The sequence below is a fragment of the Schistocerca serialis genome, chromosome 8 (genome assembly GCF_023864345.2).
Source record: "Schistocerca serialis cubense isolate TAMUIC-IGC-003099 chromosome 8, iqSchSeri2.2, whole genome shotgun sequence".
In the NCBI taxonomy this organism is placed as follows: domain Eukaryota; kingdom Metazoa; phylum Arthropoda; class Insecta; order Orthoptera; family Acrididae; genus Schistocerca; species Schistocerca serialis.
The window spans coordinates 179,683,370-179,701,445 of record NC_064645.1 but is presented as its reverse complement, the minus strand read 5'-3'; the positions used below and the strand labels follow the sequence as shown (position 1 = coordinate 179,701,445).

Sequence of the window (18,076 nt, the reverse complement as noted above, 5' to 3'; positions counted from 1 at the left end):
GGCCTGATGACATAAAAAAAACGAAAATTTTTTCTGCTCTCCGATTTCATCTAAAATTGACTGCAGAGATCCAATTTTCATGAGTACGCATTAAACCGTTTTTCTTTTCTCGCAATGCTACAGTAGCCTTAATATTAACCAAAGTATTTTAGTGAGAAAGTATATAAATATTTGTGGTACCTTTTCATCTGATATGTGGCTGAGAAATGAAGTTAAAATTTCCTGTAAGGCCGCGTCACATTTCTTCTAAGCGATCGAAGTTTCGAGGACTCTGCTGAGATCCTCTTTAGGATTTTGTCGTATGCACTCTAGACTGAGCCCTGCAGAGAACAGTGTAGCGTTAAGTTATGAAGCGGAGTTTCCCCGGGTTTACCCTGGAGAAGTGAAATTACTGAAAAATTCTTGTGGCTACCATTGGTGAGCGCCTGAGCGATCGTCATTCGACAGTTAGAGATGTTAGCTAAATCTCTTGTGGCTACCAAAAGTGGGCCAGAGTCATTCGTTACTGGTTAAAATTCCTCTGCTGTTATTGGTGGGCCGTCATCATTGGCTAGAAGTAAAACGGGCAGAGCTGACTAAGGAAACCACCATTTATAGTAGAAAAGAATGAGAAGCGATTGAAATTTTGAAGAACGCAAAAAGCTTCAATAGAGAAGACGGCTATAGGCTCCCGGCACCGTGGCTTCCCGCCACAAAGGAACTGAATACGCAAGCCAGGGCGTGCGAGCAATAAGAACATCCCCCTGGAAGCCACCTCTGCGGACAATAATATTCGAGAACATTCTCCCTCTCTTGGTCTACTCGTTTCACTTCTAGCCAGTGATGATGGCCAACAAGCAGCTGCAGGAGGAATTTTAACTTATTCTCCAGCATTCCTCTCCAACCGAGCCGGCCGTGGTGGCCGAACGGTTCTAGGCGCTACAGTCTGGAACGGCGCGACCACTGCAGTCGCTGGTTCGAATCCTGCCTCGGGCATGGGTGTGTGTAATGTCCTTAGTTTAGTTAGGTTTAAGTAGTTCTAAGTTCTAGGGGACTGATGACCTCAGAAGTTGTCCCATAGTGCTCAGAGCCATTTGAACCATCTCCAACCGATGACGTTGGCCCACCAATGATAGCCACAGGAGATTTCACGTATAACCTCCTTCTTCAGCACTAGCGCAGGAATACCTCTCCCACTATCGAATGATGACGGGCCATCAGTGGTTTTACGCAATAATCCAACTTCGCCAGCAAAAGTGACGGAAAGCTCATCTTTGTAAGACAGAATGACACTTATCTCTGACACATTTCAGTCTATAGTAGACACCACAAGATCCTGAAGAAGGTCCCAGCAGAAGGGTCGAAACGTCAATCGCTTAGAAGAAATATGAAGTGGCCCTACATCTCAGATGATTGAAAAATGTTTTATTTTTGGTTTACTCATATCCTAGAAAATGGTGTGACGTAATGTATGTGGAAGGTGAGGTGGCGGTACTCACGACTCCAGAGAGTACTACACCACATTCGATAAGCCACGCTCGGAACACTCGCAACGCAGCAGCTGTATGGGTTGGCAGTAAGAACTATACCGAGATCCACCAGGGTCCACAGTTGCCAAGCCGTGGGCATCACGTATGTGGATAGCGATTGGTCGATACCTCGTTAAATGCCGAAGCACTGAGCTACGGCTAACAGTTCTCTTTAGCGCACCGAGTCGTGTACAGTCTTGAGTTAGCGCTGAGTCTACAAGCTGCAGTTTCGTCCGTCGCCTCAGTGACTTAGGCTCCGTAGGCACGGAGGCCAGCTCTAGACTCTACAGAGGCATCAATCACCCCGGGCCCCCAAAACCGGATTTCGTAAACCGATTTCCCAATACGGTTTCCGAGTGGCCATGTAAACACTTCAAAAATCTATTCTCAAAATCCACTTCTCTGCTTCTCCTTTCCCCAAAGGCCTCTTTAATTTTCCTGTAGGTGGTATCTATCTTTCCCGTAATGAAATATCCTTCTAAATCCTTATAATTGTCCTCTAGCCATTTTGCGCTTCCTATCAATCTCAATTTTTAAACTTTGTATTCTTTTCCATGCTTCATTTGCTGAATTTTTAGATTTCCTCCTTTCATCAGTTATATTTAGTATCCCTTGTGCTATCCAGGGATATCTACTACGCCTTGTCTTTTTACGTATTTGATCCTCTGCTGCCTTCACTATTTCATCTCTTAAAGCTATCCAATCGTTTTCAACTACATTCCTTTCCCCTCGTCTAGTCAGCCTTTGCTAGTGCTCCCTCTGAAACTCTCCTCAACATATGATTGTTTCAGCTTGTTCAGATCCCATCTCCTTAATATCCTACCTTTTCCCATTTCTTAAGTTTTAATCTACAGTTGTAACTAGTCAGTTGTGGTCAGAGTACACATCTGCCCTCGAAATGTCTTACAGTTTAAAATCTGGTTCCTAAAGCTCTATGTTTCCATTACCTTAATCTGAAACATTCCGGTGTTTCGAGGTCTCTTCCACGTATAGAACCTTCTTTTTATGATTCTGAAACCAAGTGATAGCGATGATTAAACTATGCTCTCTGGAAAACTCTATCAGGCGGCTTCCTCTTACACTCTTTTCTCCAATCCATATTCACCTACAATTTTTCCTTATCTTTCTTTTCCTGCTAACAAATTTCAGTACCCCATCACTATTAAATGATTTCTTTCATCTCATTTCTTCATTCCCTTCATCATTTGCGGAACTAGTTGGCACATAAACTTGTACTACTGTTGTGAGTGTGAGCATCGTACCTATCTTGGCCACAATAATGCTTTCCCTATGCTATTCGTAGTAGTTTACCCTCATTCCTATTTTCTTAGTCATTATTAAACCCCCACCTGCATTATCAAAATCTGGCTTTGCATTTATAGCGCTGTATTCACTTGACCATAAGTTCTGTTTCTCTTGCCACTGAGCCACGCTATATGGCCGCGTGGTTTGAGTCGCTATGTCACGGATTGCGCAGCCCCTCCCGCCGGAGCTTTTAGCTTTGAGTCCTCCCTCGGGCATGGGTGTCTGTGTTATTCTTAGCATAAGTTAGTTTCAGTTAGTTTAAGTAGTGTGTAAGACTAGGGACCGACGACCTCAGGACACACACACTCCTGCCACCACTTCACTAATTCCCACTATAGCTAACTTCGACCAATCCATTTCCCTTTTTAAATTTTCTAACCTACCTACCCAATTAATTGATCTAACATTCCACGCTCCAATCGGTAGCATGCTAGTTTTGTTTCTCCTAATGACGACATCATCCTGAGTAGTCCCCGCCCGGACATCAGAATATGGAACTATTTACCTCCGGAATATTTTACCCAAAGGGATGCCATCATCATTAATTCTTACAGTGAAGCTGCATGCCCTCGAGAACAATAACGGCTGGAGTTTCCCCTCGCTTGCAGCTGTACACAAGACCGTTGTAGTGGATGTTACATGGTCAGATGAGTCAGTCGTCCAGACAGTTGCCCCTGCAACTACTGAAAAGGCTGCTACCCCTCTTCAGGAACCACACGTTTGCCTGGCCTCTCAACAGATAACCCTCCGTTGTGGTTGCACCTACGTACGGCTATCTTATCGTGGAGGCACTCAAGTCATCACATGGACTGCAGGTAGCACAGTTCTTTGAAGGGCATAAATTGTAAATCTGGAAGATAAGGAAGTAAAACGTAGTCTAAAAACATAGGCTACCTTACATATTATGCCGTAATAAGAGATGCCAATGATGAGATAACTACAGCGCTAGAAAAGGATATCTTGATTTGCCTAGCTGTAATACTTAAGCAGCGTATATTGTAGAAATGCGTATGCAGCCTGTGTGTCACTAACACTGTCTACATTGGCAAATATGTTTGCTGAGCATTGTTTTCTCCCATAATTTATGTTTGCCCAGTTTTTGCTGTAAAGAGTGAAGACTGTTGTACAGTGATTAGCGAATGCACTGAGTCGCATTCCATTTCAAGACGACCAGCAACCATGGAGTTTAAATTAATAATTTCTAGGTTAGGTACTTCCTGAACTGCGTTCAAGTACATCACATCAGCAAATTTGGTTAGCTTCTGTTTTCCACAGTGATCGCTAAATTAGGATACCTGGTTTACTATAGCAGGAACAGACCTGAAATATTTGTAGAAACAGCTTGCTTTCTCACAGCTTCCGCGTTTTTCATCTGTTTCTGACCACATGAAACAATCTCCTTGATTTAATTTTATGTCAAACACTATGAAACTAAGAGATTCCAGTCATTGTTTATAAAACAGTGCACTGTTGATGGGATCAGTTGGTGTTAACAAAGCTAGCCCGAAATTGAAGTTGCAACTTACGAAAGTTCCATCTGAGTTTGTTCCTCATTCCTATTCTTGTTACATTTCCTCTCGACCTCTGTCTACCGCTAAAAGGTGAAAGATGTAATTAGGTGTAACTTCATCTTTACTGACCCCAGCGGTGCTGTAGGCCATTCACAGACGAATCTGCACTTTTTTGGGATGTTGAAAACTGAGATGGGACTACTCTTAAAATGTCTCCCTTCAAATATGGGTTTTAGATGCTTCAGGAGTGTTTCAAGCAAACAAAAACAAACGCCGTCAGAACAGGCCTTAAAGGTCGAACGGTACCGACCGGTCGCCGTGTCATCCTCAGCCGTTGGGGGTCACCGGTTGCGGATACGGAGTGGCCTTTGGTCAGTACACCACCCTCCGACCGTTGTCAGTTTTCGTGGCCGGTGCCGCTACCTCTCAGTCAAGTAGCTTCTCAATTGACCTTACAAGGTCTGAGTGCACCCCGCTTGCCAACAGCAATCGGTTGACCCGAACGGTGACCCATCCACGTGCTAGCCAAGCCCGACAGCGCTTAACTTCGGTGATGTGTATGGAACCGGTGTTCACTACGGCAAGGCCGTTGGTTCAACTTTGCCTCATATCTTCGGAAATAGAGGGAAAGCGAAGTATATGTGAGACAAAACATTGTATGTACAAAGATTTCAATTCTCTCCCTGCAATGGTAGACCACATTTCCTGTTTTAGCTATCGCTCTGACCACTGTTCAGGAAATACCTGACCTCGGAACCCTCGATTTAAGATTCATGGCTTTTGCTCATAGTGAAACGGAATGCAACTCAGTGCCTTTGGCAACCACTACAGAACCAAAAAGAATCAGAAAAGTGAACTGACCTGCTGAAGAGAATTGTATTGCCAGAAGTGCTAAAAGAAAGGGTGACAAACATTACGTTGTTAAAGAAATAACACGTGAGAATTTTATCGATCGGAAGTATCATTTGAATCTCTACATGACTATTAGGAAAGAATATGTGATCGGGGAGCCAGCTGAACGGCAGAGGACGTGCTAACTAAACTTCACAAAACAGCGTTCATCTGCTTTGTGATTTAAAGAGGACCTTGACAAAGATTTTACAGCTCCGGGCTGAAACAGCAAGAATAAAAAAATCTCATTGTCAGACACCACATCTTTGTACATGCCCTTCCTGCTTTTACATCTGTTTTTTAGTATCAGAACAAATCTAAAAGTACTGACATTTCCAAACTAAATAATCACAATAGACCAAAATTACTTCAAACACTTTTTGTGCACTGAAGCTTTAAAATTATGAGAAATTTTTAAAACCATTTCGTTCAATAACATCTATTTTAAGTTATGTAGTTATTGTACTAGTGGCCTATATGACTATACAAATTTCTGAGTATGAAACGTGACTGTGCAAAACTGTGAATGTAAAATGGTACAAAATTTGCTGAAACAATTTTCTGAACCTAACAGGAAATGTAATCTAGCAGTTGTGACTCACAACCTTCCAATTACCGACGTTCCAATATTCACCAGCACATACACTAAGACGTATAGTTACTGAGACTGATTTGAAACTATACAGAGGCGTGTAATTAATCACTGTTCCCTGAATACTCCGAAAAATGCTTTGTCGTGGCCCTGAAATTAATTTTAACCTGCGCAACAGAGATAACGAAGCTTATGTCTGCTCCGCCACGCTACATGGGATGTAACACTTCCTTGAACGTTGACCTGAAATAAATCAAGTGGCTTCTGCTAAAAACACTATTAAGCAATCCTTACTAAATAAATCACAAGAGGTACAATGCGCGCGAGGATGCTACAAATCAAGTAACTGTGCAATATATGTGAGCATGCTAGTGCTCAGTAGGTTTCCGATAATCAAATGAAGAAATGGAAGTCCAGAATTAAGTTACGCAAAAACCAATTTCAGTTGAGTTCCTGTATTTTAACTGAGAAAGCATGGACAGCTAGAAGGTTAGTATTTAATATTATAAACATGTCTCTGATAAACCTCGTTGAACCACTATCACTTGGACACGAATACGGAAACATAAAGCTGTCTTACTAAACGGAATATAGATATAGCTTCTGAATTAAATACATTTGAACGGGTGAAGGGTGATGTAATGTTTTCCGGATACAAGCATGATAATCGTGAAACAGCTGACCAGATACTGTTCTGTTCACCAGAAATCGAATTTCTGCATCATGACTCCTTAAATAAAAATCTTCCCCAGTCACGTCTCTCAAACATTTGTGATCGAGACAAGTGAAAATGCCCCGGCGGACGTTACTTTACTCAACGAACCTCGAAATGGGCAAAACAGCTTCTAGAAATTAATTACCACACCATAGCTGGTAACAGTACAAGCCAAAGTACACGCCCAAGTAAAGCAGGCGCCATAGTAGAAGTAAGATAGCCACCAATCGGAATAAAGAAGGCAACGAGTCAAAAGTGAACACTGACGACACTTGCGAACTTTCGCAGAGAGACGGAACTCCCTGCTTACACAGAAAAACTCCTAGATATCACGTAAGCGTCAAGTCTATCGTTAGCACATTCTCACCCAACTAGGCACATCTCTCCCCGTTTGACGGTATGTTTTTAGCCTCGTTGGCACCTCCAAGTCAGCGTGCCACAAACAAGCAATTAATATTTATTTCTGCCTGGGCAGCAGGTCAGGCACTGAATTGTGGAAGGGTGGACACAAAACAGGTGGTTTATAGTAACAGACGTAATCCACTTCAAGGCGCATTACAACTGTGTGGGAAACATCTGATAGTAAATTATATGATGTCTTTGCGCGGAGACTATTAGATGCAGAGCAAAAGTGCTAATAAACTGAAGTGGGTAGATATTAAGATAGCAATGATCACAATGTCTGTACTTGTACCCGTAACTGTAATGTAATAAAGCATTTTTCAGTGAAGCTGAAAATACCTCCCAAACAAAACCCATTCGCCGCCAGTCACTCGTTCTTCTGTTTGATGCTACCTTTGCTTCCTTTGTTACGTGGTGGCAGCTGTTGTGTTCGTGGAGATATAAGTAGACATGCGTTGACAACGGATGAACCTGTGTTCAGTTTATGCCGCATTTAGAATCTGAAGGTGGTCATTGTATGGCCGAAACCGGTTAAGACTGTGTCATAAATATGGGATTGCGTCGGTAAATAAACAAAAAATTTTACTCTTGACTGTACAGGGTGGTCAATCGATAACTCAACAGCTTTCGGAGCATGCGGCCTGCCGGCTGCTGTGTCCTTCCTTGGTGTGGGTGACAGGAGGTTCGGAAAAAATATAGTATGTTTATTTCTAACATACGTAATATAAACACTTAAAAGGAAAAGTATATTACTCACATTTATTAAGCAATGAGCTGCTGGAACTGCTTCCTTCATTGTTCAAGCACTTCTGACACCTGTTTAGGAAATTGCTCATCTACTTTGCAGTTCCCCGAGAAAACGGTAGCTATTTCTTGACGAGTGTTAGATTCAAGTTCATCTAAAGTGTGTGGATTTGAATTGTACCCTTTCTCTTTTAACCCTAGAACACAAACGGTCTTCAATTATCTAATGTTACAAACGTTCGTAATTTTTACGACATAACAAAAAGTAAGCAAAATTTGGTAACACGTTATTATTTATTAATAATCACTAATCGTCCGCCTGCTTAGCTGGTTGGTGACATGCTCGTCGCCCGGGTTTGATTCCCGACCGGGTTTGAGTTTTCTCCGCTTGGGGACTGAAGTTTGTGTTGTCCTCATAATCATTTCATCCTAATCTGCGGCGCGCAAGTCGCCCAATGTGGCGTCGACTGAAATAAGACTCGCACTTGGAGGCCGAACTTCACCGGATGGGGCCTCCCAGCCAACGATGCCATACGTTCATTTCCATTCTTTTACCACTAATAAACAATACAAGCCACAGTATATAATCACAGAAACAATAGTTTTTGACAGCAATGAGAACATTTTTTTCGAACAATTAGCTCATAGTTGCGCTCTATGCTCATTGCAAAATGCCTTTTAACAAACAGCACAGAACGTTGTTGACAGTCTTGTCTTTTTCGACGGACATATGTGGCAGCTAGTTCTCCTCGGGGCAGTTCATATTCCAGCATTTCCATCAATGTTCTCACGACGGGGTTCGATTCCAAGGACAGACTGTATAGTGAATTCCAAGGACAGACTGTATAGTGAGGAGCAGGTCATTTGATATTCTTGGTATGTGTTCAAGCCCGCTTTACGTCCGTGGTGAGAGTAGCTCTTCACTTAGTCGTATTAGGAAATGTTTCCACTTTAGGACATTCTGCTTTTCACGGGTGGTGTTGTGAACGTGGATTACCCACATATTAAGGCACATAATGTTGAAAATTCCGTAAAAGACCCACAAAGGCCACCGTTTAGTCTTCCGGCTGCAAGAAATGTTGCGAGACATCTGGTCTAACGAATCAACGCCACCTTTTTTGACGTTGCAGCAATGAATCATCGTATGTTTCTTAGTTACTTCATCTGTTTCATCTTGGTCGTTTCATCATCGACAACACAAGGACTATTTTATTAAGAGTCATTTCCTTGTCAAAGGTGAACGTGAATGTTCGTATTTCTCTCTTTTTGGTTATAAGTAGTTCTGGAGGTGTTTCTCACTTATTGTGTCTCAAAGTACCAACAACAGTGAGTTTCCCGTTTAGTCGATCGTCGGCTAACATGATAGTTGTGAACCAGTTATCAGTCGTAACATTTCGGTTAGATACTCTCATAGCTCCTTCACGTTCTATGCTACAAGTGGCAGACCGTTAGTATCTGTGCCTTTGCCAAGATATGGGAAAGCATCAACCATGTATTTTGTTCCTACGTCACATGCCATCACAATGTTAGTTCCATATTTAGTGGGCTTGTTGCCTACGAACATACGAAAGGGTCTTGTACCACGAAAAGCAAGGAGCTGTTCGTCCACTGTAATGAATGAGCCTAGTCTGTAATAGTTACGGCACTTGATAACAAATTCATCACGTAATTCCCTGGTAGCTGCAAATGGATCGGACTACTTTCGTTCCTCACGAGTCAACTTGTCATCAAGCCTCAGGGAAGAAATTAAAAATTAGAATCGCTCGGAACTCATGGCTGTTTTATATCTAGGGCTACATAAACTACTGTCAAATAACTCACGAGTTGATAAAAATGGTTATTCTTCAAATATTCTGTCACGATCAGGGTACCAATTAAAAATTTTAATTCTTTAGTGGAAGTTGTACTCCGAATGCTCTTTGGATTTTGATATTTTGATCTTTTCCTCATTACCTCCTCATTCGTGTGATGTACTATTAATTGTAACATGTCATCTGTGAAAACTAAAGAAAATGTTTCTAACGGTGTAGCGGCGTTTCTAGTTCCATTGATAAGGGACTGAATATGATGAATAATATTTCTTTGAGGTATATGCGCTGTCTTTCTTTTCAGGAGCTACAGATGACCAGCGACGTCCATCCTCACCCCGCAAATAAATCTTGCGAGGCCGAATGATGTAGTCCTTACCATCGAAAGATAAAGAGATACTTTTACCGGAAGTTGAAATAATGGGTGTCAGTTATGTCGAAGAAGATCAAGAAACTATCCTGGGTCACTTTCTTGATTACAACAGAGCGTCGCTCCCTTTTTCGACAGAATTTGGAGGGTCTGCACGAACGATTGTAATTTGGTGTTCTTCACTCTCGCCATACCTAGAGTCAATATCATCCTCTTCAACTTTATCGGATTCATCTTCATTTGTCGAGTCATAAATGTTGCTCTCATTCTCCTCTTCCTCCAGCTCATCAAGAAATTTCCTTATTTTATCTCCCAGATTTGGGTCATTTGCCTTTATTATGTCTGACACCTGAAATTAAATACGAAATTGTTATAGACTGAGTGTACAAATGCTCGTATTTTTATCTCAGTAAACAAAGCTTGGATCATGCATAAAAGCAATCATAAACCCATATTGTGAACATTACTGAACTTATAAGATGTAACGAAGTTACAAACGATAATAAAAATTACGACTTTCAGAAATGCTGCCGCTGTTTTCTAAGCAGTGCGTGGAGTTTCTTCTTGGCAGTCGTAAGTACATCAATCAATCTCTAAAGCTAGGAAGCTACTGACGAGATGGAAGCGCTTGTGACCTTCCCACGCTTCCCAAGCAACAGTGAAGATTTGTCAGTCGTAATAATTACGAACGATTGTGCTCTACAGTTAATATCCCCAGGCATAAAAGTCACAGGGGGTAAAATAAGGCAACAAGGAGGCCATGTGTTGTTAGTGATGATTCTATCATTAACTCATCATGAATTTCATGTAATGAGAAGCTGCTGTGTGTATCGTCGCGATCCTGCTGTAAGATCGCAAAAGCATGATCTCTTTCAGTTAACCGGCCAAAAAAGGCCGCGAACTGTTTCCCACACGCCTGTCACTGTTAAACGTTTCCTGAAAATAAAATTAGGACTTAACAGTGCACCACTCCCACTCTTGTCTTCTTTGATCATGCCTGGGTGCCTGGTGTACTATATTAGGCATTTCTGATTTTTTCCCTTTATTGTATTTAAATTCCCCATCTGGGATGGGCTGGCAGCACCATAGGCGATGCTCTTCAGCCGCGAGACAAAGAGGAAGACTTTTAAAACGACGTAAAGCAGAAATCATGGAGCAACACAGATATAAAAAGGGGAAACATAATGGAAGAGAGCATACAAAAGGAGATGATTGTGTACAGGAGATAGAGGAGAGGGGAGAGGCCGGCAGTGGGATAAAAGGTATCGGAGTTGGTATCGTGGATAAGTTCCTCTTGAAATAAAATCCTTACTGCAAGCATTGATTCTGTATGTACATATGTGTCATATGTGAAATCTCTAAAAACACTTGCTACTTGCTCAAGATTTCTACGCAACCATAGTCTCACAGGCACGTGGAAGGCAGAAAAAACGACAAACACACACACTTCTGTTATCTTAAAGTGCTTGTAACGTATTCAATATTATATTTTCATAGACAATAAATATCGACGTGTACTTCTTGCGTTGCCCGCCATATGTCTCTGACGATCTCAGACACAGCTTTGAGATTCTAGGACTACTGGATCCTAGTATTGCGTCGGTTGGCAACACTATTCCGCTGAATGTGACCACTTATGAGAAAACGACACGTTTCAGATAGTCATCATCTTCCCTAATCTCAGCCAGCATGTAATAGTAAAGTCCTATCGAGCATTGTCATCCGTTGGTTGGAAGGACTGCACGAACTGGACTACGTTCACATAGAAAACAAGTTGATTATGTATCATGCGGTGCAGTAATGTCTTCGGAGACAGCAAATCACGTGAGGCTCTGCGGACTGACTTATTGCGAATTCTTACGAAGGCGTCTCTCACTGTCTGAATTGTCTGCGCACTAGGTGCGTCTTGATGTTTGTAACATCTGGTGGCTGTCGTATGGCGTGTGGAATTTCCTCTGGACTGCTATTGGTGACTGTTTCTCGTGATGCCACAGGACACAATGGGCTTTCTCCTGATCTAAGTACATCTTGTTTGCCCTTTTCCGTTGTTATTAGGAGACTGGGCCCTGCAAAACACAAAGTAACAGTAAGTGATACGTGGGGAGGCGCCGGCGCCAGTTGCTTTCTCCGTTCGATTCACCCGGATCGATTGTTTCCCTCTGGTGTTGCTTATCTATGCCTCGTTGGCCGGTGGTGGTGCTGGTGGGATGGCGGGCAGACGGGGTTTTGGCTTCGAAACGGCCGGTACGTGTCGCTGCTCAGAGAGTGAAACTTGTGTTTGCGTGGAGTTAGCTGGATTTGACCGGTGTATGTGGCTCGGAGTGCGGAAGCGGGCCTGTTATTGCAAGTTCTTGAGGCGTGACTGGGCCATGGTCTTCTACACAGGATGCTGAGCAATGTGTTTTTCATTTTGGCTAGTGGAGTTGAACTATGTACCACGCAGCTGTCTATTGAAGAAGTAGACATTCAAGCTTTCCAGTTTTGCAGTCGGGCCTACCCGTGTTATCACTAGCGTCTACGTTTTCTTATGAGTTTAATATTGTACTGGAACTGCGACGTACTGGTGTAATACTCGTAATATTATGTTTTGTATTATCGTTGCCCTTTTAAAACTAGTCTGTTTGTGCAGGGGCAGTTTTACATACTTTGAAATTTGAAGTCTACTGTTAATTCTTTTAACCGTTTTAATTTGCCTTTGTCTTGATGTCATCTATCTTTGCAGAATATTATCTTACTATATACTGGGGCTGTTAACATTGTTTCCTTTGGCTGTGGCTGTGTGTTTGCGCTTTTCTGTTGCAGCACTGCAGCGGCCGCCTAGTCCATGTATAGATCTATGTCCGGAGTACGACACCTTGGCCGACCAGAACCAGAGGGAAAAGAGGTTCTTTTGGCCGCGGGGAAAATGGCAACCGATATGGCAGCCACTGAGTTCTTCGGGTTGCAGTGAGTGGGGATCTTGCATTAGGTTAAGTTTCCTCTGCATTGACACGCCAAGGCGTCTGTTCCATTTGCTATACTGCTTATATATTTACCTTGAAAACGATAAAGGAAGGAGACTAGTGTTCTGAATTATACCTTATGTGCAGCGGGAGTTGAACTTACGTACATGTTAAAGAGAGATACTTGATGGGTAGCGGAAATTGGAAATTATGTGAATTGTCCTATTGTGGTTGCCCAGGTGACCTATTTAAAAGAAACTTATTTCACCTTTATTATTCAAGCGCCCTTTGTTAGATGAAACTGATTTTACCTTTTAGTATTGAAGTGGTTACAGTTAGTATAGAAGTTATAAGAAGTTCTTGTTTGCACCTAATTCAATTAGAAAGGTATTGTGTAATGTATTTTTCTGATTTGTGAATAAGAGACACTTGTACAAAATTTTTGGTAATTACTGTGCCCTTTGGGTTAAACTGTTGATCAGTAAAAAATTAGTTGTATCTCGCAAATCCTCTGTACTTGTTATTATTTCACTTGTCACCGGTTTGCACGTAAACTCCACGTTGCAATAAGTATATATGTACAAAAAAACTTCAATATTGCACATGCAACTCAAGATAAAAAGTATTTGTCTATGTAACATATTTTGTACCTTATGAGTGTTTGCAGTCAGGGAAAGGCTTGTGGGACATCCGGTAGGTATACTCCCCGCCAGTGCCGCCGCCGGCTGGTTGCCGGCTGTGGATGGGGGTGGGAGGGAGTGGGGGAAGGGTGGGAGGGGATGGATGGAGAGAGGAAATTTTCTGTCTAGGCGGCTACGTTAAGGATTGATCACCCTGTATTATTAGTTCCCACTAAAGAGCCACGAATTTCTTTCTTTTTTGCTATTTTTTAATGCATTTTCACTATCATTGAGTTAGGGGAGGCATTAGCCACTGCTGTTAGCATGAAGATGTCTGATTCATTTCCCTGTCCTTTCTTTCAATGAATTTTTTTTTCTCCGTGTACCATCGTTTTCTGTACAACATAGTGTACTTCTCATCTGTGTGGCCACTTATCCGTCGTTATTTTACAATTATTGATGGTATTTTAATTCCTTCTTTCCAACTACAGGGTGGAGCACATAAAAGTGCCCCAGACTAGTGTATACTACTGGACGTGTATTCGTATAACGAAGGGGGAAAGACCTACAGTTACTTCTAAAAGAATGAAGCAACTGCTCATAAAGCCTTGGAGCTCTTTTAAGCAATCTTCACGCCTGACAGGCTTGTTAGCAGAGTTCAGTAGGGCCACCCAGGACACCGGAACTTTCAGTGCTCAGTTGCTTTGAGCGGGGAGCTGTCAAGACTAAGGTGTATCGCAACAGCCCTCATAGTCTTGAAGAACTGCAGCAGCACATTTGGGATGCGACTGCATCAATTCCAGCTGTACAGCTTCGTTCCACTTTCAGCAACTTACTGACTAAGGCCCAAAAGTGCCAAGAGATGAAGGTGGTTACTTTCAACATCTGCTATAGTCTTGTTAGTGCTGTATGTCCTTTCCTCTGCTGTGTATCTTTGTACCTTGGAACTCTGTTGTCCGTGCCACTTTTACTTGCCCAACCCTGTAAAAGAACATGTGTGATCATGCATTTTCTTGTAGTCGGAGAGACGGAATTAAAAATCCCTCCTAGGTGGTTCAGTCTGGAACCGCGCTACCGCTACCGTCGCAGGTTCGAAACCTACTTCGGGCATGGATGTGTGTGATGTCCTTCGGTTAGTTAGGTTTAAGTAGTTCCAAGTTCTAAGGGACTGATTACCTCAGATGTTAAGTCCGATAGTGGTCAGGGCCATAAAAAACCCTCAGGTCCTTGTGTGTATCTGGGTGACATGATGGTAAAGGCTCTGTTGCTGAAAGTAGTTTTTCGTCTGTATGTCTTGAAATTCCACCTTTTGTTGCGATTTTCTATGACCAGATGGTTCCGGCCTTAATGTGTCAGAGATAACACGGCTGCTGTCCTGGCTGCCGACTACACGAATTATAGGTGGTACCCAAAACACCGCCATATCGTCTCGGGAGGTGCTGAGCCCGAAATACAATGATGAATTCAGTATGTCAGATTTGATTTTCGTCAGAGCCTCACCACACAGATACACAAACAGCGAGGCTTTACCCAGAACCAGTAATCTAGTGGAAGGACAACGTGATGTCGTGATGCCCGTGTCCAGCGTGGACCACCACTGTCGGTCGCCTCCCCTTGCAGTCGCATCAAAGGAAGCCGCAACAATGGTGTCCGAACTAACAGTGGTTGATGTTTCAGATGTTGTCATGCTGGCACTGTGGATACTAGTTTTGCAAGCTCATTTGCTGGTTTTAGGTACGTTGAGTGTCTGTGTGGTCCCGGACGGTCAAGTGAATATGTCTGTCCTCTCGGACGATGTAGGATGGGGTCACTGAACTGAGGTCTAGTTACGCATCTAGTTACGCCCTTCTGAACCCATCAATTACGTATTCGTATGACAGTCGTGGGATCCCAACGAAAGAGATCAATAATATCGCAGAACGATTTAAGCAGGCCACGATCGTTCCCTTGTCGAATTCCTATCCAATGCACATCACCATCTTTCCGGCAGGGCCCTGGTTTAAGTCTGCCGCAAGAAAAGTAGTCACGCAGAGGCCCTGAGTTTGGGGAGTCCCCGCCATTATCCAGTCAAAATTAGTCCGAGTAAGCAAACAGCTTGGTTTCCTGTTTCTCTTTTCACACTTCAAATTTTGAATGTTAATAGGGTGCAGTCATCCTAGTCATGCTCTCTGGGGCGTCTTCATTATTGATTCTACCTTTCCTTAAACTGGACAGAGTGGGTGTTTATCACGACAGTCGTTCTCCTCGTGATCCAACGACAGTAGAGAATTCCATTTATCTCCCAGTCAGCGAGTGGCTTCTCCGTATATACAAGATATGTTTGATGTCGTCGACATTTTTGTCAATAAAGCTAGACATAGAGCGGCGTGTGGGCCTGACAGGTAGCCCGCAGTGACAGCCGTCAACTTCCGCTACTTGCACACGCTTCGGAATTTCCACTGCTAATCCGCAGACCGGGCGCTTTCGACTGAAGTGCCCTAATTTTTTTGGTATATTTGTCAGTAACGTGTCAGCCCTGAAGTACGAACGCGGTCTGGCTATGACGTATTCGAGCCTGTGATTTGTTTTATGCAGAAGTGTCGATTGATCGATTATCGGGTACCAAAAAAACAAAACGTAAGTTTGACATACTAAAAGAACTACTGAAGCAATAAGATTCATTTAAAAAAAATTTAAGCAAAGCTGACAGTGTTTCTGTGAGCTTATAGTGGAATGTGAAAGAAAATAGTGTAAGAAGCCTCATCAGCTGGTAATGTTGAAGAATCGTACATTTCATGGAAGCAAGAACTAATGACTGATGAAATCGTTCCACTAGCGTAGATAGATGGTGACAGTGATATATGGAAGAAACTGAGCAGACCACCACCACAAAGAAGTGAGAAGACCTTCTAAGGAAGGATCTTCAAGATGTCGATGATCTTAGCGACCTGGGAACCCGGCCGCGTATTACAAACGATAATTTTAGGGCAGGGACAGTTAAGGAAGAAATTTATGAGAAAAATGTAAAACTTCCTGCCGACTGCGAGACAAGGTGTTTTACTTTCATTGCTTCCGCCATCCATGAAAATGTAGCTGGTATATTCTCTAACAAATTTGCTGTATTTTGCTTTATTTGCAAGCTGATCAAGTCGAGTGTTCGCTCTCCACAAGAAATGACCTCAGAGACTGGCAAAGATTGTCAAAAATTCTCTCTAACCATGGACAGTCCCTCAACCATGTCACTAAAATAAGTGAGTGGAAAGAGCTTATGAAGAGAATTAAAAACTCAAAATTAATGGACCAAACGACGAAAAAGTTACGCGAATGTATACAGTCGAACTGAAGATGATGTCTTTTTTTTTTTTTTTTTTTTTTTTTTTTTTGCAAGATGTTCGATTCTGGTGCTGGTTCTCCACAGTAAATGGTTTAAGAGACAGACAAAGCTTGTCAAAAATTCACTCTAGGCATGAACAGTCGCACAACCATGATACTGGAATGTGCAAGTCGAAAGCACTTTTGCAGAAAATTAAAGATACAGAATTAATGGATGAGCCTACTGAAGATGTAATCTTTAAAATGACGAAAAAGTTACGCGAACGTTACTTGTATATTCCCGAGCAAAGGGTGCTGTGTGTTGCTTATGCCGCAAGTGGCTAAGTTCTAACGCTTCCTCCACACAAGAAATGGTTTAAAATACTGGCAGAGTTTGTTAAACATTATCTCTAACCAGGAACAGTCCACAATCATATTACTGGAACGTGCATGTGGGAATATGTTTCGTAGAGAATTAAAACCCAAAATTAATTAATCAGGCAATTTAAGATCGAACTGTTCAGGGGGATATATTTTCTATAGTACATTTTCCCGCCGAAAGAAGTCTTACGTTAACAGGCGACCATGAAATGTTAGAGTATTCATCTAATAGGGGCTTTTTAGAGCAAGTAAAATTAATAGCCAAGTTCGGCCCCATATTAACACCGTGGCTAAATCTGGAGGACTGATTACTTACTTAAGTAAGGGCACACAAAATGAAATCGTTACGATAATTTCTGATGAGACTGTATCTATCACGGAGAATACCAAAACCGAAATAAATATTATACAATAATTTTGGACTACTCAGCAGATTTAAGTCACAAGAAGAAATAAAACATGATCTTAAAGTGATAGATACGTTTTCCAAACTTATTGCAAATGAAGAACTTTTCTATTTCTTTTTTTTTTTTTTTTTTTTTTTTTATTGAAACGAGTAACGCTACTGGTAAAGGTCGCACAAAACTGTTGCTACATAACCTTGGCATATCGCTTGCAGATTGTCGGGAAGAATCTTAAGACAATGGAAGCAACATATAGGACAAGCTCGTTTCATCGAAGAAAGTCAAAAAACTCATTATATCCCTTGCTGCGAGGAACCTATTCCAGCGGAAGGGAACCGCTTTGAAGGAAATGTTTCAGCAGCTCATTAACTGCTGTGGCTCGCTCATTGTTACGTTTGACTTTAAGAACTTGGCACCAAAGAAATACGCTCACAAAAGAGGATGCAGATATCTTGCAAATGCCTTGAGCGACTCTAAAATGCAGTCAGAAGACATAAACGTGTAGGATCTTATAAATTAATAGGAACTGTTGTCCCCTCTGCATCCATAAACTGCTAACACAGTACTTCAGTACAACTTTTATAAGAACATG

The 18,076-nt window shown here is 42.2% G+C and overlaps 1 protein-coding gene across 1 annotated transcript in view; it reads right to left on the bottom strand.

Annotated features, from left to right (window-relative positions):
• Positions 1 to 5,422: 5,422 nt before the first annotated feature.
• Positions 5,423 to 18,076, bottom strand: part of LOC126416909 (uncharacterized) — a 175,879-nt gene continuing 163,225 nt past the window's right edge. Inside the window, exons 2-3 of the mRNA XM_050084791.1 lie at positions 10,041 to 10,195; positions 5,423 to 5,435 (exon numbers count right to left, since the gene is read on the bottom strand). Of these exons, the coding sequence (XP_049940748.1) occupies positions 5,423 to 5,435; positions 10,041 to 10,195 (168 nt within the window). The remainder of the gene's footprint in view (positions 5,436 to 10,040; positions 10,196 to 18,076) is intronic.